The sequence below is a fragment of the Diabrotica undecimpunctata genome, chromosome 4 (assembly GCF_040954645.1).
Source record: "Diabrotica undecimpunctata isolate CICGRU chromosome 4, icDiaUnde3, whole genome shotgun sequence".
In the NCBI taxonomy this organism is placed as follows: Eukaryota; Metazoa; Arthropoda; class Insecta; order Coleoptera; family Chrysomelidae; genus Diabrotica; species Diabrotica undecimpunctata.
Window position 1 is genome coordinate 81254854 of NC_092806.1, and position 22863 is coordinate 81277716.

Here is a 22863-nt window from a genome sequence, read left to right on the forward strand (position 1 = left end):
CGTGTTTTTTGTGTAGTCAATCGGAGTAAGAGTGTTTTTCGTTCGTTAGTGAAAAAGGTGGAAGCTGAGAGCAGATCAAAAACGAGAAGATTAATACCTCTTTTGAGTCTGCATAGTCCACGAGATCTAATTGAGAAAGAAAGGAGAATTTGTGAATAAAGAGTACCGGTCAAAAGAGGCTTGGGCTTGTGTTTTTCGGAGGGGTAGTTTGTTGGTATGCGGTTTGGATCGATGCTGGGAACGGGAAAGATTTGATGGTAGCCGGACATAATCAATCAAGGAAGGAACTGTGGTTTGATCGAGAGGAGACATCATTGGTGTAAAAAAAATAAAGGTCAGTCAAATAATTTGAATGAAAGAAAACATTTAAGACATTCTAAAGATAAAATCAAATATAAGCATACGAACTAAGATTCCAAGTTTTAAAGAGTTATTTTTTTGTGAATAAATTATTTTTTTTATATGGTAAATTTTTTAGTAGATATTATTATAAAACAGATCAATAGATAGTTTGTTAATTAAAATTAAATTTAGAGTATAGGAATTTGTTGGGAAAGATAATTGCCCACAAAAAGTTATTTATTAACATTCACCGTATTGCTTATTAAAAATAAATAATAATTTGTGTGCATATTTATGTTGTTTTAATGTTAGTTCCGTTTCCTGTTCTATCCCGATTATGAGCAACTAGAATACTGAACCCACTAGAAGAGATATATAAAGTAAACTGATTAAAGTAAAATTAAAAAGGCACCCTGAGAATTTTTAATAGTAATTGAATTGTATGACTCTGCATAAATTAGTGAACTAATTAATTAAATAATTGGATTAATTAAATTAGTCTTAGTCAATAATAAAACATCATAAAGCAGATCACAACAATATATATATATATATATATATATATATATATATATATATATATATATATATATATATATATTATATATATATACATATATATATATATATTATATATATATATATATATATATATATATATATTATATATTATATATATATATTATATATATATTGAGATAATATTGAGATATTAAATATAGGAGAAACGAAGGTAATCTAGATTGAACTTAAATAGTGATTCAAGAAATAATTTATGTTATATACTAGAGAATATTATAAAAAGTATTTATACGAGGGCATTCTTAAGAAATTAGCATAATAATAAGGTTAAAAAGTTTTTATTTTGCAATGTATTTGGTTATTTTAATAATTATGATATTATAAATATATTTGAGTACGCCATCTTTATAGGCAACCAAATATACACTGAAGTAAATTTGGTTGTAGGAACTTTTGTAAATAATTATGGATTTAAAATAGTGTTATTTATTAATTTAAAATGTTTAATTTATATATAAGTTTACATTCTGATCTGAAAAGCCTAAATTTCCATAAAATTCTCAATAGAAGAGTAAGGAATTATTTAGAACTCTAAAATAAGACGTCAATAGAAAGAATTATCTAGAACTCTAAAATAAGACGTCAATATAAAGAATTTAACCTTTTTTCGCAGTAGAATGTTCGCGAACATTGTAGTGTCTATGAAATAGAAGGATTCGAATATATTTTCTTTCAAGAATATTCGTGAACATTGAAATGATATAAATAAGATGTGATTTGGATTCAAGATGGTCAGTATGGTCAGTATTATGGTCAGTATTAGAGTATTAGGTTATTAGTACAGTATTCAATAGTCATTAATGTAGTATTCAAGATAGTCAGTAATCAGTGATTCAGTAGTTGGAAAGTATATTAGATGAAGATTAAAAGATAGTATTAAGAGAGTATTAGTTGGAGATTAAAAATTATATTATGTATATGGTGATTGGAGATTGGAAGAGAAAAAAAGATTATTAGAAAGAAGAATAAACAAAAAAGCAATCAAAAAGGAAGAATATTTTACCGATTTATAAATGCTATTAAGAAGAAAAATATTTTAAAATGGCGGAAGCTGATAATTAAAACATTGTGGTGTATTTGGCAATGCAAGTTCAAAACAAGAAGGATAACCGAGGCTGACGATTCATTTCATTTTCATTTAGGCATTCAGTGACAAAAAGGTACCAAATTTTGTTAATATAATTTAATTAGTGTCATAAGAATTTCAATTTAAAGATAGTTTGTTTTAAATTGACATTGTCTATATTAGATATATATGTGTGTTTCATAATAATTATAATAAAGATAAACGATAAAAATCAAAAAGTGCTTACAAACTAATTCTTTGAGAACCGCGATAAAAACCCTATATATATATATATATATATATATATATATATATATATATATATATATATATATATATATATATATATATATATTATATAATGTTATTTAAAAACACTCATTGCTAAAACTATACACAAACAATATATATATATATATATATATATATATATATATATATACACACAACGCAAAAGTCTAGGGATATTTTTATAAATAGACGTATTTTGTTTATCTCTAATCAATTTAAAAAAAGTAATACAAAATTTGTAGTTTAAATTGTTGTTTAATATGTCAAAAACCATAAATTGCAAAAAAAACAGAAAATTGGAGCAAAAAAAATATATTGCAAATCACCCATGTTTCACATACCACCATAAAATGTCAAAAATACGAAATTTAAATTTAAAATACAGTATGGCCACCACGTTGGTTTATCACAGTTTTACATGTACTGTTCATGCTCCGAATCACATTGTTAATGTCTGCTTGAGGTAGTTGTGTCCATTTTTCTCTCAGAAGCTCTTTTCATTGAAACTCATTGTAGATATTGCCCATATGTGGAGTAATTTTTCGTTGGAGCATGTCTCATACATGCTCAATGGGATTCAAGTCCGGTGATTGTGCTGGCCACGACAATACATCAATACCCACGTTATCCAACCAGTTTGTTACAATATGCGCAACATGTGGTCGAGCGTTATCATGCATAAAGTAAAAATTTTCTCCAACAACAGCAGCAAACGGGCGCACAACAGGTTCAAGAATAGTGTCCAAATATTGCTGACTTGTGAGAAACCACGTGGGAAAATGAGGTCAGTTCTTCCGTCAATCATGATTCCGCCCCATACCATTAATGTACCACCTCTGTATGCATACACTTCTTGAAGATGTTGTAATCGTTTTCCATTTCCGGGTCGTCTCCAAACTCTTGTCCGACGGGAATCTGGATGAAATCCATATCTAGACTAGTCTCTAAACAAAACTGTGGCCCAGTCATTGTCAGTCCAATTCTGAAACTCTTGACACCAGATTAATCTTGCAGCTCGATTGCCTCTAGATAGAGGTGGACATCTCAGTGGTCGCCGACTACGAAGATTGGCTTCATAGAGACGATTTCTTGCAGTACGGCTGCTAATTGTTACATTATGTGCAAGCTGTAATTTATTAACCAGCTCGGGTGCTGTGATTGTTGGCTGCGTTCTGGCATTTGAAATTAAATATCGGTCTTGAGCGACGGTTGTAGAGCGACCACGTCCTGGATGTTGCTCGGCTGGACTCCCAATGTCCCTAAACTGACGCCACAAACGACTTACGACGCTTTGGGAGACACCCAGCTGGTCAGCAACTTGAGTTTGTCGCATACCAACTTGAAGGAGGCCCACGGCTCTATTTATCTCGTCCAACGTTAAATGTTGTCGTTGCATGGTAAAAAGACAATATCTTTAACCCACCTATTAAGCAAGAATGGTATACAGTGACTAAAATTAAAAATAAACAAAACATAAAAATGTCGATTTTTTTGTCCCTTATAAAAAACATTCTAAAATACGTATTGTTATCAGTTTTACAATTTTTTTTTTGATAAGAAGTGACTGTCTGTATCAACAATTATAGTACAAGCAAATTTATATGACCATGAAAATTCTGTCATTGGTATTGTCAAATTATTAAAATATCCTTAGACTTTTGCGTTGTATATATATATATATATATATATATTGTTGTGATCTGCTTTATGATGTTTTATTATTAATTAACACTAATTTAATTAATCAAATTATTTAATTAATTAATTCACTAATTTATGCAGAGTCATACAAATCAATTACTATTAAAAATTCTCAGGGTGCTTCTTAATTTTACTTTACTTTATATATCTCTTCGAGTGGGTTCAGTATCTCCTAGTTGCTCATAATCGGGATAGAACAGGAAACGGAACTAACATTAAAACAACACAAATATGCACACAAATTATTATTTATTTTCAATAAGCAATACGTTGAATATTAATAAATAACTTTTGTGGGCAATTATCTTTCCCAACAAACTCCTATACTCTAAATTTAATTTTAATTACAAACTATATATTGATCTGTTTTTTATAATAATTACCACAAAAAAATTGACCATATAAAATATAATTTATTGACAAAAACATAACTCTTTGAAACTTGGAATCTTAGTTCGTATGTTTATATTTGATTTTATCTTTAGAATATCTTAGAGGTTTTCTTTCATTCCTGACCTTTATTTTTTACACCAATGATGTCTCCTCTCGATCAAACCACAGTTCCTTCCTTGATTGATTATGTCCGGCTACCATCAAATCTTTCCCGTTCTCAGCATCGATCCAAACCGCATACCAGCAAACTACTCCTCCGAAAACACAAGCCCAAGCCTCTTTTGACCGGTACTCTTTATTCACAAATTCTCCTTTCTTTCTCAATTGTATCTCGTGGACTATGCAGACTCAAAAGAGGTATTAATCTTCTCGATTTTGATCTGCTCTCAGCTTCCACCTTTTTCACTAACACACGAAAACACTGGTACTCAGATTGACTACACGAAAAACACGTCTTCTCTTCTGGTCTGCCGGTAACATAATAATCTTTTTAATCCCACCAGACAACCTTCTCCACTATCTCATTCCCCATCCTTCCTTTTTAACCAATCATAAGCATTCATCTTTCCCACTAATTTTCGATTTAGAAAATTTCCAACATAATATTTAAAACAAATAAACTACTTTCACTCAAATTACTTTTCAGAAACCATTAACAATTTTGCCTTTTTCAACAGAAATAAAATTCCAAATTCTTGTTATCTCATATCTAAATCTAATTCTTATTTACTTTCGAAAAATGCCCACCGCAAAATACAATTACAAGTTTATTCTTAAATTTATAATTATACGAGGTTCCATTGTCCTTTCACTATTCACTCAGTCTTTCAAGGAAAAACTCGTCCGGGTACCGTCACGGAACAATGTCTTCTCTTATTGTCTATTACAAATAAGTACAGGGTTGTATTTTAACTTATATGCCCGCGGTATATTAAAATAATAAAAAAACTCTTTATTCTATTTCTGATCGATAAACTGATCCATAACAAATCCCCGCCTTGTTTTGAGATACAAATTTTCTTTTTTTTTTAAGTGTAACCAAAAAAAAATATTATTTTCTCTCAACACAAAATTTTTCTTTTGTAGTCTTTTTATCCTATCCTAAATTTTTATTACTCCATCTTAAAATTTATACTCTTATTTTTATTCATGGTATTTGTACACATCCTGGATATTGTAAACTCCTCGTATCTTTTCTGATTCTACATGTCTAAGAACATAGCTGTTTATTCCATTTTCATTTTGTATGATGTATGGACCCTCGAAATTAGGCATTAGCTTTGCACACACGTCCCCCGGGAGATTTGATACTCGTAACGCCCTTACAAGCACCTTTTCTCCCTTCTGGAAAGTCACTGGTCTTCGTTTTCTATTCTGGATTTGCCTTTGGAGATATTTTTCATTACTGCGCTGCAGCCTCCTTCGAACAGTTTCCAATACTATTTGATACTCTCTCTGCTCCGGTTCTTCCCATGGCCGTACTCTCATAATACCCTTCATGACATATTCCGGCGTCTCTTTTGTCACCGTACTTGGAGTGGTGTTCAAGTAGTTTTCGATTTCTGCCACTTTCCTATCCCATCGTCGATGTTGTCCAATGGCAGCAATGCGGAGGAATTTTGTAGTCTCTTGTATAAAACGTTCTGACGGATTACTTTTAGGATGTCGGATACTGACAAAATTTGTCCCTATTCCCCTGTCTTGCAACTGTCTCTTGAATCGGTCACTCCAGAAATACGTAGCATTGTCTAAAAGAATTTTCCTTGGCGTTCCTACGGTGGCTATAAAATTGTCTATCTTTCTCATAATTTCTTTCCCCTTTGTCGTACGGCATGTGTATAGCTTTACATATTTCGAAAAAATATCTACCATCACCAAAATATGTTTGTTCCTCTGCGTGGTCATTATCAGATCACTTAACATATCTATTGCTACAATGTCTAATTTTTGGTGGGATACAATATTTTTAGCCACATTTTCATTTCGGAAATTTCTGCTTTTATATTTTTGACATGTTTCACATCTTTGGGTAACTTCTTTTGCAATCCGGTAATCTTTTCGGCATATATAGTTTTCGCGAAAAACCAGCCAAACCTTCCTGCTGCCGATATGTCCATTGTCCTCGTGTAATTTCTGTATGATCCTTTCTGCCAATGTCCGTGTTATCACGTATAGTTCCTTTCCATCAATTCGTTTGAAAAATATACCGTTTTCCCTCTCCGCTCTTCTTTTTTCTCTTTCTTCCAGGTCTTCTTGATTTGTTCTAATTTCGTTTAACGAAAATACACCTTCCTCTTGTGTCAAAATGTTCAGTCCTACATGAAAAGCAATTACTTCCTTTTTCCCCGAGTCTTCATCCCTTGTGAGAGCGTCGGCTATAATGTTGTCTTTTCCTTTTATATATCGAAACTCAAAGTCATACTCCTGTAGTAAAAAAATGCCTCTATGTATACGATTGTTAACCAGACGATTTTTCATTATATGTACCAAAGCTGCATGATCAGTTTCGATTGTGAATTTTGCTCTCCCAACAGGTAAAATCTTAACTTATTTACACAGAAAAGTACGCTAGCAAACTCTAGTTCAGTCACACTGTATTTTCTTTCGTGTGTTTTTGTCACCCGGGAAATAAAACAAACCGGCACTTCTTGATTGTTTTGTATTTGCGACAAAACTCCCGCAAATTTTTGTATGGATGCATCAGTTCGTAGTATGAAAGGCAAATTGTACATGGGATGATATATTTTCGTTCCTTTCGAGAATTCCTCTTTTAAAATTTGAAAAGCTTTCTCTTGTTCTTCTTTCCAATTCCATTTAACACCCTTCTTCAATAATTTGATCAGAGGAATTTCCTTCTGGCTTAAATCAGGAATTAGTTTTTTAAAATAGTTGATCGTCCCGAGAAAACCTCTCAATGTTTTTAAATTCGTTGGTCTTGGATATTCATCTATGAGTTTTACCCGGTCCTCGGCTAAACTAACTGTTTGTGTGTCCAATTTAAATCCCAAATATATCACTTCTTTTTGAAAAAATTGACATTTTTCAATATTCAGTTTTAATCCGGCCTTGTCCAATTCTCCCAAAATAATCTTTATGTGTTCCAAATGACTTGATATATCTGGTGAAAAAATGAGTAAGTCGTCGATGTAGTGCACTATGAAATCTTCATATTTATTTAATATTGTATGGAGAGCTCTTACCAATGCTGCACACGCACTTTGTAATCCAAAAGGTACCACTTTAAATCGGTATACAATACCATCGATTGAGAAAGCGGTGTAATTTCTACATCTTTCTGCTAACGGTATTAACCAAAAACTATTTTTCAAATCAATTTTAGAAAACATGTGTGTTCCCCTAATTCTCCCAAAAATAGCTTCGATGTTGAGAGGTGATTCATATTGAGATACCGTGTGTTGATTTATATTGCGGGCATCCAAACAGAGCCTCAATTCTCCACTGCTTTTTTTCACAATCACGATTGGGTTGATGTACGGCGAGTCACATCTCTCTATGATTTGATCTTCTAACATTTTGTTAATTTCTCCTTTCACCTCCTGTCGGTATTTATATGGGATCGGATAAGTTTTCGATCGAAAATTTCCTAAGTCTTTAACCTCAAATGAATGTTCATACTTTTTGGCTACTCTGTTTTCTTCATTTATTAAATCTTCATACTTTCTCAATATTACACGCAATTCCTTTTCCTTTTCTTCTCCACATATCAATTTTCATTCTTTTTCCTGTGTGATTTTCATCGTGTTATTTTTGAAATCTATCACCACATGTTTTTCTGCCAATTCATCCACTCCTACGATCATATCATGCGACATGTTTGGCATCACAACACATTGTAGTGCATAAAATTTCTTATCCAATCGTACTTTTATTCGTATTCCTTCATTTATCGTTGCCAAAGTCCGTTTATTTGCGCCCACTAAATTTACCTTGGGAATTTTGTAAATCAAATTCGTTAAATTAACTTCCTCTATTAGTTTTCTGTTGATCAGTGTAATTTCCGATCCAGTATCAATCATAATTTTAATCGGTGTCTCGTTGATAAAACCATCTACAAATTTTAGATTTGTTCCACTTATTTTGTCCATATTTTCTGCCAATTTAATAAATTCCTTCGGGTGACAAAAAATTCCTGTTTGTTTCTTTGTCTTTAGTGAGCGCCTTCGTGAAAAGACGCTTGCTGTTCTTGTTCGCTTCTACTTCTGTCGCTTTGTCTCTCCTCCTCATATTCCTCTATGTGTGTGTTGTTGACCGCTCTTCTATTTTCTCTTGGTCTCTCGGGCCCGTATCGGTTTCCGCGATTTTCCGGTTCATTCGTTCTATTATTATTTCGGTTTTCCTGATATGTGCGAGTGTTGTTTCTATTCTGGTTCTCTCGATATCTGTTTTCGTTCCATTGCCGATTTCTTTGTTCATAGTTTACTCTTCCGTTGTCTCTACTTTCGTTTTCCCTCCTCGGGACAAATTCTCTTCTTGTGTACTCTCTCCTAAAGTTTTGTCCTCTATCTCTATAGTCTTGATTTTCTCGTTGTCTATAATTTTCTTGCGTTCTCCTCATTTTTCTTTCTCTTAATTTTGCTTCTCGTATTTGTAAGAATTGACATAAACTGTCAATATCTTTGTAGTTTTGTAGAGTTATGTGATCTTCTAAGGTATCTTCAAAATGTCTGGCTATTAGTTCCACTAGCTGTTCGGACGAATAGTTGTAATGTAAGTGTCTTGCATTGTTGTATAGTTGTAGGGCATATGTTTTTTCTGATATTCCTATACTATCCTGGTATCTCCCATTTTGTAATTCCTTGTTTATCTCTATCTGTTGTATTTTCCCCCAGAAATAATTCAGAAATTTTTGTTCAAATGTTTGCCAATTTTGCAATTCTTCTTCTTTGCTATCAAACCATAAACTTGCCTCATCTTTAAGATAGTTCCTTATCGTTTCCTTTGCTGTTTCGAAATTACCGATATGTCGTACTTTCTTTTTTAAATTGTTGATGAAAATTACTGGATGTAATTTTTTTACGTCCCCGCCAAACTGTATTTTTATGTCACCCGGACTTTGGATGATTACTTCTCTCCTGTCTTCAGTCTCTCGTTGTTTTCTGATATCCTTAATTTGTTTTTCTAATTCCTCCAAATTATCTTTAATTCTCATTTCTTGTTCTTTCATATCGTTTTTAATTTCATTAATCTCTTCTATTTGTTGTATCAGTTCTTTCTTTATCCCCTCAACACATCCTTTAATTTCCTGTTCATAGTTTTCCAGACGCTGCTCTATATTGCTCATTGTTTGTTTTGTTTCTTGTTGATTTCTATCCATTGTTATTTTTGTTTCTTTTTGGTTTTTCTCTATTGTTTGTGTCTGTATTTGCATCATTGCTAATAATTTTTCTAACATCCCTGTTTCTTTTCTTTCCTCCATTATTGTAGCATTTCCTTCATTATCCGATCCTTCTTCAACAATTGTTTCTTCTAATCTGTTATCCTCGTTTCTTTCTTGCATTTTGCTTTGACTCCTTGTGGTCGACATGTTGTTTCTTTTTGTTACTGTTTTTTGTCCCCGCCAAATGTGAAATTTTACAACACTCTCTTTGTTGCAGAACACGACAAATATTTCTCCCCCAAATATTATCAATTTATCACATAAATTTTAAATTCATCAAAGAATTAAATCAATCAAAAATAGAATAAATGTAAAATTGTACCTAGATAAAATAACTCAAATAATTTCATAAATTTTCAAATAAATATATCAAATTCTTTCCGACGGGCAAATAAATTCTCTCAATCACCTGTTTTCCGTTTCTGGTCCTTCAAATTCACAACTGGAGATACTTTTAAGCCCCACGTTTGCTCGCCATGTTGTTGTGATCTGCTTTATGATGTTTTATTATTAATTAACACTAATTTAATTAATCCAATTATTTAATTAATTAATTCACTAATTTATGCAGTCATACAAATCAATTACTATTAAAAATTCTCAGGGTGCTTCTTAATTTTACTTTACTTTATATATCTCTTCGAGTGGGTTCAGTATCTCCTAGTTGCTCATAATCGGGATAGAACAGGAAACGGAACTAACATTAAAACAACACAAATATGCACACAAATTAATATTTATTTTCAATAAGCAATACGTTGAATATTAATAAATAACTTTTGTGGGCAATTATCTTTCCCAACAAACTCCTATACTCTAAATTTAATTTTAATTACAAACTATCTATTGATCTGTTTTTTATAATATCCACAAAAAAATTGACCATATAAAATATAATTTATTGACAAAAAAATAACTCTTTGAAACTTGGAATCTTAGTTCGTATGTTTATATTTGATTTTATCTTTAGAATATCTTAGAGGTTTTCTTTCATTCAAATTATTTGACTGACCTTTATTTTTTACACCAATGATGTCTCCTCTCGATCAAACCACAGTTCCTTCCTTGATTGATTATGTCCGACTACCATCAAATCTTCCCCGTTCCCAGCATCGATCCAAACCGCATACCAGCAAACTACTCCTCCGAAAACACAAGCCCAAGCCTCTTTTGACCGGTACTCTTTATTCACAAATTCTCCTTTCTTTCTCAATTGTATCTCGTGGACTATGCAGACTCAAAAGAGGTATTAATCTTCTCGATTTTGATCTGCTCTCAGCTTCCACCTTTTTCACTAACACACGAAAACACTGGTACTCAGATTGACTACACGAAAAACACGTCTTCTCTTCTGGTCTGCCGGTAACATAATAATCTTTTTAATCCCACCAGACAACCTTCTCCACTCTCTCATTCCCCATCCTTCCTTTTTAACCAATCATAAGCATTCATCTTTCCCACTAATTTTCGATTTAGAAAATTTCCAACATAATATTTAAAACAAATAAACTACTTTCACTCAAATTACTTTTCAGAAACCATTAACAATTTTGCCTTTTTCAACAGAAATAAAATTCCAAATTCTTGTTATCTCATATCTAAATCTAATTCTTATTTACTTTCGAAAAATGCCCACCGCGAAATACAATTACAAGTTTATTCTTAAATTTATAATTATACGAGGTTCCATTGTCCTTTCACTATTCACTCAGTCTTTCAAGGAAAAACTCGTCCGGGTACCGTCACGGAACAATGTCTTCTCTTATTGTCTATTACAAATAAGTACAGGGTTGTATTTTAACTTAGATGCCCGCGGTATATTAAAATAATAAAAAAACTCTTTATTCTATTTCTGATCGATAAACTGATCCATAACAAGATATATATATATATATATATATATATATATATATATATATATATATATATATATATATATATATATATATATATATATATCGAGAAAAGGAGTACGACCGTCAATCCAATATAAATTAAGGATCACTCAGAAGAGTGGTGGGTTTTTTCGGTCAAAAGGTGGAGAAAAAAGACAAAGTTGATGGCTACTTCATCTATTTATTGAAGACGTTTCGCTTTCTTAATCAGAAAGCATTATCAGTTCATCTAAAAAGAACAATATGAAAAAACCACACAAACATGGAAAAGTTGTTACATGTGTTACCTTAAAAAGATATGTAGCAGTCAGTGATATTAAAGTTGTAAAGACACTTAAGTAAATGGACATTATACGATTACGATGTATAAACAATAAATTGAACTAAATAAGTTAACAATTTGTTCAAACTAAGCACAGCAAAAAGAACATGTGGTTTTGTTTTTTATATAAAAAATGTATAAGTAAAAAACATTGAAAAAGAGAATGAAGAACTAAGAAAATCATAGATGCACTTCCAACAATACAGCAATAGTTATGATTTGATTTTAACTTTAGGTAGCATTATTATATTAATTAATATTGAAATTGAATAATTTAATGTATAATGAAATTACCGCTCCTGGCTTCTTGAATACTGCCGGTAAAATGGTATTTTATTAAGACAACCACGCCACCAACGCAAAAGACAGAAGAACCTTGAGGTCATTAATGACAGAACAGCAAGGTGAAATACCAACCCTAATAATAGAGCGGTTTATTTAAATGATAAGATGAGTTTGGGTGACAACCTGCTTGTAAGGAACCAATAAATGAAAGGAAAGGTGGTTAATAACACCAAATTTCCCCCATTGATCGGCTAAGAAAAAACAAACAAACAAGTGAAGTCAAACCAAAAACTCATATAAAAATCGTCAACGTTGTGGCTGGTTAATTAGCCACAGGTAAAGATCAATTATAATTTCCAACAGTCCAAGGTTCATACACTTGGAGCTGCAAATGAAAAAAGGATTATATGAATCCCTTCAATTATATAACTGTATTGAACTATTTGATTAAAAACAGTTAATACAAATCTGTGTATATGCAACACGAGACTAGGTCAAAAGTAATGCAAGTTGCATAAGTGTAAGATAATATATGCAGAAATATTTCCTATATTCTATTTTATATTTAAATTTATTTTATATGTTAATATATATGTGTGAATATGCAACAAGTGACTATGTCAAAAGTTACATAAGTTTAAGTTAATATAAGTAAGAAATATTTCTTTATTTTTATTTTATTAGAATTTATTTTAATATGTTTATATGTATTTAATTATTTAATAAGAAAATATGGTAAACCTGTACACCTTAAATGACAATGATAAAGTAAATAGCTTATTAAGCCTAATTCTGCAATATTAAAGCATGATATATTTGGCTCAAGTTACTGATATATGTTCTTTGGTTAAGAGCATTCGGGTGTTTAAGTATTGAACACGTTTCCAAAAACTGTCTTTTGACGAGATTACGTTCTGTGCCAAGAATCTTAACTTCATTAAAGTCTATCTTATGCTTGGTATCAATAGCATGCTGGGCGAGAGCACAAGTATGTTTAGATAAATTGATGTCACTACGATGTGTAGTAAGGCGCCCTTTCAATGATCTCCCAGTCTGACCGATATAACATGAGTCACACTCAGCACAAGATATGTGATAAATGGTATTAACTTGTTCCAGAAGGGACAAGGGTGTTTTAGTTTTTGAAAACAAATTTCTAACAGTCTTAGCATTCTTAATAGCGATTTTCACAGGTATATTTTTTTGTTTATAAAGTTTAATAAGTTTCTCAGTAACTTGAGGAAAGTAAGGTAAAGATGAATAATGGGTAGTAGGAGTCCCAAGATCAGTATCAGGCAGAACAATGCTATTAATTGAATTATTAGATATTATTCTAAGTTGGTCACCATTGGGTATGTCATCTAAAGAGGAGCCATAGCTTTGTAAGTAAAGGTATTTGTTAATGAGAGAGGATGGGTAGGAATTCTCAATCAGAATACTTCTTAGTAATTGAAGTGATTCCCTTCGATTAAAGGGATGTGTCAATCTATTTAGCCGACAGCTTAAAGCTTTGATTAAGTTTAGTTTTTAGCTTTTTTTCTCCCTAAGAAATCATTGGAACTCCATTCAACCTAACTGTCCTGTTTCATGGGATGTATTTGCAGAACTGTTGCAACTAGTATTTGACACTAATTTCTTGGTCTTTGATGACAAATATTATTTTCAAATATTTGGCACTCCTATGGGTTCCTCGATCTCACCTATCCTAGTCAACTTTGTACTGGATGATTTGGTATCTGACCGTTTGGGTCTATTTGATTTTCAAATCCCTTTTATTAAGAGGTATGTGGATGATTTATTATTAGCCTTACCCCCAGACAAGATTCAGGCCACCTTGTCTATCTTTAATGAGTTTGATCCTCACTTACAGTTCACTGCTGAACTTGAGGACCCCGACACCAATAGTATTCCCTTCTTAGACATGCGTGTCATTAGAATGGGAGATAACACCTTAACTACAAGTTGGTATAGGAAACCGATGGCCTCTAATAGGTTTCTCAACTACCATTCTTGTCATCCTTTCAAATAAACTAAACTTAATCAAAGCTTTAAGCTGTCGGCTAAATAGATTGACACATCCGATTAATCGAAGGGAATCACTTCAATTACTAAGAAGTATTCTGATTGAGAATTCCTACTCATCCTCTCTCATTAACAAATACCTTTACTTACTAAGCTATGGCTCCTCTTTAGATGACATACCCAATGGTTAACAACTTAGAATAATATCTAATAATTCAATTAATAGCATTGTTCTGCCTGATACTGATCTTGGGACTCCTACTACCCATTATTCATCTTTACCTTACTTTCCTCAAGTTCCTGAGAAACTTATTAAACTTTATAAACAAAAAAACATACCTATGAAAATCGCTGTTAAGAATGCTAAGACTGTTAGAAATTTGTTTTCAAAAACTAAAACACCCTTGTCCCTTCTGGAACAAGTTAATACCATTTATCACATATCTTGTGCTGAGTGTGACTCATGTTATATCGGTCAGACTGGGAGATCATTGAAAGGGCGCCTTACTACACATCGTAGTGACATCAATTTATCTAAACATACTTGTGCTCTCGCCCAGCATGCTATTGATACCAAGCATAAGATAGACTTTAATGAAGTTAAGATTCTTGGCACAGAACGTAATCTCGTCAAAAGACAGTTTTTGGAAACGTGTTCAATACTTAAACACCCGAATGCTCTTAACCAAAGAACATATATCAGTAACTTGAGCCAAATATATCATGCTTTAATATTGCAGAATTAGGCTTAATAAGCTATTTACTTTATCATTGTCATTTAAGGTGTACAGGTTTACCATATTTTCTTATTAAATAATTAAATACATATAAACATATTAAAATAAATTCTAATAAAATAAAAATAAAGAAATATTTCTTACTTATATTAACTTAAACTTATGTAACTTTTGACATAGTCACTTGTTGCATATTCACACATATATATTAACATATAAAATAAATTTAAATATAAAATAGAATATAGGAAATATTTCTTCATATATTATCTTACACTTATGCAACTTGCATTACTTTTGACCTAGTCTCGTGTTGCATAGACACAGATTTGTATTAATTGTTTTTAATCAAATAGTTCAATACAGTTATATAATTGAAGGGATTCATATAATCCTTTTTTCATTTGCAGCTCCAAGTGTATGAACCTTGGACTGTTGGAAATTATAATTGATCTTCTCCTGTGGCTAATTAACCAGCCACAACGTTGACGATTTTTATATGAGTTTTTGGTTTGACTTCACTTGTTTGTTTTTTCTTAGCCGATCAATGGGGGAAATTTGGTGTTATTAACCACCTTTCCTTTCATTTATTGGTTCCTTACAAGCAGGTTGTCACCCAAACTCATCTTATCATTTAAATAAACCGCTCTATTATTAGGGTTGGTATTTCACCTTGCTGTTCTGTCATAATTAATGACCTCAAGGTTCTACTGTCTTTTGCGTTGGTGGCGTGGTTGTCTTAATAAAATACCATTTTACCGGCAGCATTCAAGAAGCCAGGAGTGGTAATTTCATTATACATTAAATTATTCAATTTCAATATTAATTAATATAATAATGCTACCTAAAGTTAAAATCAAATCATAACTATTGCTGTATTGTTGGAAGTGCATCTATGATTTTCTTAGTTCTTCATTCTCTTTTTCAATGTTTTTTACTTATACATTTTTTATATAAAAAACAAAACCACATGTTCTTTTTGCTGTGCTTAGTTTGAACAAATTGTTAACTTATTTAGTTCAATTTATTGTTTATACATCGTAATCGTATAATGTCCATTTACTTAAGTGTATTTACAACTTTAATATCACTGACTGCTACATATCGTTTTAAGGTAACACATGTAACAACTTTTCCATGCTTGTGTGGTTTTTTCATATTGTTCTTTTTAGATGAACTGATGATGCTTTCTGATTAAGAAAGCGAAACGTCTTCAATAAATAGATGAAGTAGCCATCAACTTTGTCTTTTTTCTCCACCTTTTGACCGAAAAAACCCACCACTCTTCTGAGTGATCCTTAATTTATATATATATATATATATATATATATATATATATATATATATATATATATATATACAAAATAAAACAGGAAAACAAAATAGTATATCAATGGAAGGCAACCGTATATACGTATTTCTGAATATTAGTCGTCTTCAGTACGGTGCAACCAAGTTAGAAAAGGAGCATGTTAACTTGGAAAAGGATCACTACAGGAGCAATGCGACCAATTTGTGGTATTACAGTTAGAAGACCATGATGGTTTCCAGAGCAACAACTAACAATAACCACAGAGGAAGCTACAGCTATATGAGGAATGGAATGCCAAACGTTAAAACGATTAAAACAAATAGAAAAGGTTATTAAGCTCCAGGCCCTACTACAGTGATCACTAATCAATGCAAAACTGCTAATGGCAAGTAAGCAATTTAATTGAACCGAGCCTGAGAGATTTGTTTACCCCTTGAAATTACGTTCGTGTATAACAATTCATTGGAGCGAAGTGTATTAATTCCTGTGTAAACGGGAATTACTCCACCGCGCTCCAATGCTCCAGACTATCCCTTTCCCCCTATAGCACTCTGATGCGCTATAGGGGCACAACTATTAGCCAAATGCTCTTTATGTGGGAATCCAGAGTAATAGAACTCCAACATGGTTCCCTAACCTATTCAGGCTAGCGTTACGCGTTTTATCCTGTTATTATCTTAACTGCTACTGGGAACAGCGGACGGTTCATTTATACCGTCTATGGTGACGTGGTTGTTCTGCTAACAGAGAGCGAGACCGAATATAGTATGGAATTAGTACCGACATACGAGCATGTTTTGAACACCCATTAAAGTGAATTCTAGTTTTGTTAAAGTGACATTCAGTTTCGATAACGGAATTAAAATTAGGCATCTGTAATTAAAAATTTTAAGATATATTAGAATAGAATACTAATTGAATCAATTAATGTTTTTGAAGTGAATACTTCTTATCGCTCTGTATGATTTTTTGCACGGGAGTGAAATACTATTTAGTAAGACTCGAAAAATCGAAACGGGTGTAGTAACCTTGCGGTATACCGCAATATACTTAATATAAATACTTATTACAATTTTATATAATATACTTTTTTGGAACAACTCGAGAACGACTGGATCAATTTGTATAATTTTTATTTTTAAAATAATTGTATAAAATAAAATAAATCAAATAAAATTAAAAAAATTAAATAAAATTAAGCAAAATTAATTAAAGTAAGGCAAGATTAAATAAAAATAAATATAAAAAATTAAAAAAAAAATTATAATAAACTATCAATATAATATATATATATATATATATATATATATATATATATATATATATATATATATATTTATATATATATATATATATATATATATTTATATATATATATATATATATATATATATATATATATATATATATATATATATATATATATATATAAACCGGACAGCACTGAAATTAACACAACATTAAGGATCACAATTGTGCTGGACAAAGTTCAAACATTAAAGTAATGATAGGAACGTTCGATAGGACACGGCACAAAAAAAGAAGATCTTAATCTTTGCAGCTCGATGACACCGATCTTCCTGGCATACTTATCGACACTTTCTCAAATATTTAATAATTGTTGAAGATTTCTAAATGATGAGTCATAAGTCCAATAAGTCCAGCGTTATTGACTCTGTTATAGATTCCTCTATTCCGTGAATGATTTCTAATGGACCGAATAGAAGTAATAAAGGGAGATAAATCTATAGGGCTGACAAAGATGACGATAATTTAGAAATATCTGTATCAATTTTCTAGAATTAAAGATTTTGAATATAAAATTTTAAAATGATATTACCTTTCATCCAATCTTGACTATATTCTTGTCTACACTTCAAACAATGCCCTATATGAAAGGTACCATGAGCTTCAACAATTTTATCTTCTGGTATTCCTGCGACCCTCTCTAAAGTATCAATATTTTGAGTATAATGTCTCAATAGCAATCCTTTTTCATCTAACATTTTAACAAAATAATGACATAATGTTGGTTTAAATGTACCTGGGTAAAGTTCTTTCGCCAACTCAAAGAATGGTTTCGGATTATTGTGAAAGAAGTCTAATTCGAAAATTGCTTGCGGATGTGGCAAATTATACTTTTGAAGATTGTGATACAAGCCTGTACCTGGTGATCGGAAATCTGGAATTCCAGCAGCTAAAAACAATTAAAATATTGTCAGTTACAGTGGCATAAGATATGAAAGGCAACTAACTAACATTAGTATGAAAATAATTTAAAAGGCACTCACTGTAAGCAGATTAAGAAAATAGGTTTAATATTTCGTCACTGTAAAATGTACAAGTAGGTCTAGTACAAAGCAAATAGAAATTATTTTCATATCGGATTGTTACAGCTCAATATAAAGTCTGTACCAAAACCTTCATTCATAACTTGGCACCAAAAAGTTTCAGTCACCTATGTGGGGTACGAAATTATTTCTATTAAATTGCCATATACTGTAGTTCCAGTATGTAACGAAAGTACATGTAACTAATTAGCATGCTTCGGTTGATATTTTCTTCTTGCGTTCGTCGCAGTTTCTTCGTTAAATATGAAGGAAAGATGTGATCAACTAATTTACATTATGTTTTACTTTATACTCTAAAAAATTTGAGCGGAAACCAATCTCCCCGGTTGTTTTTCTTTTACTAGTTTTTTTGAGATTTTTCTTTGGTATTTTCTTTTCTTTGTTGTTTTTCTTTATCCCATATTCATTCCTTCCCATTCACGATCAACTTCTTATCCCTATTTTTATCTCTTTTCCTTTACTTTTTTCTTCCTCAGCTATTTTAACTATTTCTTTCTGTATTTTTTTCTTTTCTGTTTAGACTGTTTCTCCTATTTTTGTTGCGTTCCTCAGTTTTATTTTGTGCCTGCAGTTCTTGTGATATGAATGTGTCTATGCTTTCTTTTAGTTTCTTACCATCATTTGTATCTATTTGTAAACCCGATATAATCAAACTTTTCTTTTTACTTGTTTTCTCCAGTTCTTCCTTTCTGTCTTGTAATTGTTTCATGTCGTTTTTTAATTTTCTGTTTTCCTCCTTTATCTCTTGTAGTTGTTTATTATTTTGCATTTGTTCCTTTCTTATTTGCTTTATTTCATTCATCATTTCTTCATTTTTTCCATTAGTTGCTGTATCAAATTAATCATGACATCCTCTTTCTCTTCCTTTCTCTCCGTGTCACTTTTAGAAGGCTTTGTCATTTTACTTCTAAAATATTCATCCTGGTCTCTTCTCTTGCGTTTCGTTTCTTCATCTGTATCTATTTCGCTTCCTGTTCCTTTGTCGATTCTATTCATTTTACTATATTAATTAAACTTTTTTATTACAATAACAACTATTATTTATTATTTTAATTTAACTTAATTCTAATCTTAACTTTAATCTAATTACTCTAAGACCGGATCTGGATTTTTGTAATAAAATTATGTGGATTTACTCAAACCCAAAAAACGCTTAGGAATGCCTAAGCGGGTCGTCCTCCCGGACTTAAAACATTCGCCAAAACCAGTTTTTCTTTCACACAATTATTTATTTACTCAAAACTTGTCAAAATTATTAGGATAGTTCTATCTTACTTGCCTGATGTTATTTCCTTTATTCACTACTATCAACTGTATGCACTTAACTTGTAACACTTATTTTTGAACTCTGTTGAATTTTCTAACTTGTAATTCCCTAATTAAAGTTTATCATCATCAGTGGCATTACAGCTCGTTATGAGCCAAAGCCTTCTTCAGAACAATTTTCCATTCGACCTTGTCTCTGGCAACTCTTCTCCATGCTTTAACTCCGATGGATTTTAGACCATCCTCTATGTTATCTTGATACCTAAGTTTTGGTCTTCCTCTGGCTCGTCTTCCCACTGGTCCTCTTCGGTCAAAAATTTTTCTGATCGTTGCATCTTCATCTCGCCTAATTACATGTCCTATCCATCGAAGCCGTGCTAATTTAATACATTTTACAACGTCAGGTTCCCCAAAACTACTGTATAACTCAAAGTTGTAGCACCTACGCCACAAACCCTGTTCTTGGAGTCCTCCATATATTTTCCTTAGAATTTTTCTCTCTAGATATAGCAGACTACCCTGCTATACTCCCAAAGCCGCGAAGCGGTATAAAACGGGAGACTATTATTATATTTTTCTCTCGAAACGTTTAAGCAATTCTTGGTCGTTCTGTGTAAGTGACCACGTGTCTGACCCGTATGTTAACACTGGCCTTATTAGTCTTTTATATATGGTAACTTTAATTTTTCTGTTTTGGTGCCATCTGTTTCCTCAAGCCATAATAGCACTTATTGTGTTTAAGGTTAATACGGATTCTTTTCAATTACACGAGCACGTTTTTCGAAACTATACAGCATCAGCTACGAACTTCACCCAATATCGTCTTCGTGGAGGAATTTCCCGTGACGTCAGATCGTTTGTAATGTAAAAGTTTAAATTCTGTGTTGTTTAGTCATATTTCAAATGCCTCATATATTTGTTGCCAAAACTCAAAATCCAAATTTCATGTTATATGTTTTGAAAATTAGGCTCTGGCAATAGAAATTCCACTAATACCAAACAATGGAACTGATAAATTTTATTGATCTCATGAGAATCGTAAAAAATGGCAAACAAAAGCTGACTTCACTTGCGGCATAATACAATTTGCTTATGAAAGCTTTGTCGACAGGACTCTTCAATCGTTGTTTCTGAGAAAACGGTTCATTTTATACAAAAAGTTTTAATAAATATTCTTTTTACAATTATCTCAGCTACATTATTTTCTACGTTGTACAAATTCTTGATAAATCGATTTTTTTTCCGTTCCCTCCCCTTTCGACGGCGCGTTTTAGGGGGAAGCTGGAGGGTAGGAGTGCTAAATTTTTTTGCACCTTTTTTGGGGTCCCAAAATTGAGATTCTCAGAAAAATTCAGCTTGTTCGTATGATTTTTAGAGGTCAAATCTCTGACGACTGGACCAACGAAGTCTATAGAATTTTATTTAAGTTTAGATAATACTTAACAGATTACCAAAGAAAATTAATTAAACCTACACCAAGACACATAATTTTTATGAAGTGCCGAAAGTTCATAAAGTAAATATGTCACATCTATTTGTAGTACCATGAATTCTCCTTGTGAAAAAAAAACTTTTTGTTTAATATTATACATACAACCATTTGCAACTAATGAGACGTTTATAAAATTTTAATTGAAGCTATAATTAAGGCTATAAAAGTTTAAAGCTAATTATTTCTCAAATGATTTCCATTGGCTTTGTATCTATAAAAATAACATTGTACAGTTAGACTTTGTAGGCTAATAAAGTTTGTGATATGATAAAATAAACATGAATTAAAAAAAAACAGACTTACAAGTTGATATTCCAGCACCTGCCATAGTAATAATATTTTTACAGTCATTTTCATTAATATAGTTAACTATACCATCAATGGACACATCATTTAACACCTAAAATGTAAAAGCAATAAAGAAATACTATTAAAACGGCCAAAGGCCTTAATGTTTACATTTTTATAATCTGACATATACTTTTGTAATAAAAAAAAATCTGCACATAAGCTGATGTTACAGGGAGAATTAGAATGTGGTAAAAATTATTGATTAAAAATAGCTTGAAAATATTAGGGTTATCCACATAAAAAAATATATCTTAAATTGGTATGAACATTTTTTTTTTCTATTTTAAAAACTGAGCAATGGAGACAAAATTTGAGAATAAAGCATTGCATCTGACTATCTGAGCATAAAGAACCTGAGCATTACAAAAAAGATCGAAAATCTAAATTCCTATAAAATATTGCAACAAAATTTTACATTAATAAATTTATTTTGATATTGTTCTGAAGCTATTATATTGTGGCATTTTAATTAAGTAATTACTATTTTATTGGGAATAAGCCACAATTGAAGTTTAAAATAAGTTTATTGGCGTTTCAATTTCCACTTTGGAAATCGTTCTCAAAATTAATTAAAAAATTAATTTATTAATGTTTGTATTTTGAGACAGATTTCAGAAGTGGAAATTGAAACGTCAATAAACTTATTTTAACCTTCAATTGTGGCTTATTCCCATTAAAATGGCAATCAATTTATTTTGGTTAAAAAACATCTTAAAACTGGTTAAACAATATATTAAATTAATAATTAGTAAATGTTAGCAGAAACTTTTGAAGACAAAAACGTCAAAAAACTGTCATGTGTCTCGGGAAAATTTGTATATTTAAGCAGTTCTAAAGTCTTTTTTATTCGACTCCGATCTGCTGTGAATTAGCGGAAGTGTGTTTCAAGATATAACAGAGAGTGTTCAGCGGATTTTGTGTTTTGCTTTATATTTTAGCTTTTGTTATTCTATCAACTGAACTGTAAGTAGAATTTTTTTTATATACTTATTGTTGAACGTTATGTCCCGGCACGTCCGTGGGCAAGAATTGTATTTTTGAGAAGGATCCACCAGAT

At 31.5% G+C, this 22863-nt stretch overlaps 1 protein-coding gene across 3 annotated transcripts in view; it reads right to left on the bottom strand.

Moving 5' to 3' along the window:
- LOC140439726 (NAD-dependent protein deacetylase Sirt2-like) overlaps nt 1-22863 on the bottom strand; it is a 522839-nt gene that overhangs the window by 423892 nt on the left and 76084 nt on the right. For all 3 annotated transcript variants that reach the window (XM_072529839.1, XM_072529838.1, XM_072529840.1), the window contains exons 3-4: nt 21759-21855; nt 18187-18543 (exon numbers count right to left, since the gene is read on the bottom strand). In XM_072529839.1, the coding sequence (XP_072385940.1) occupies nt 18187-18543; nt 21759-21855 (454 nt within the window). The remainder of the gene's footprint in view (nt 1-18186; nt 18544-21758; nt 21856-22863) is intronic.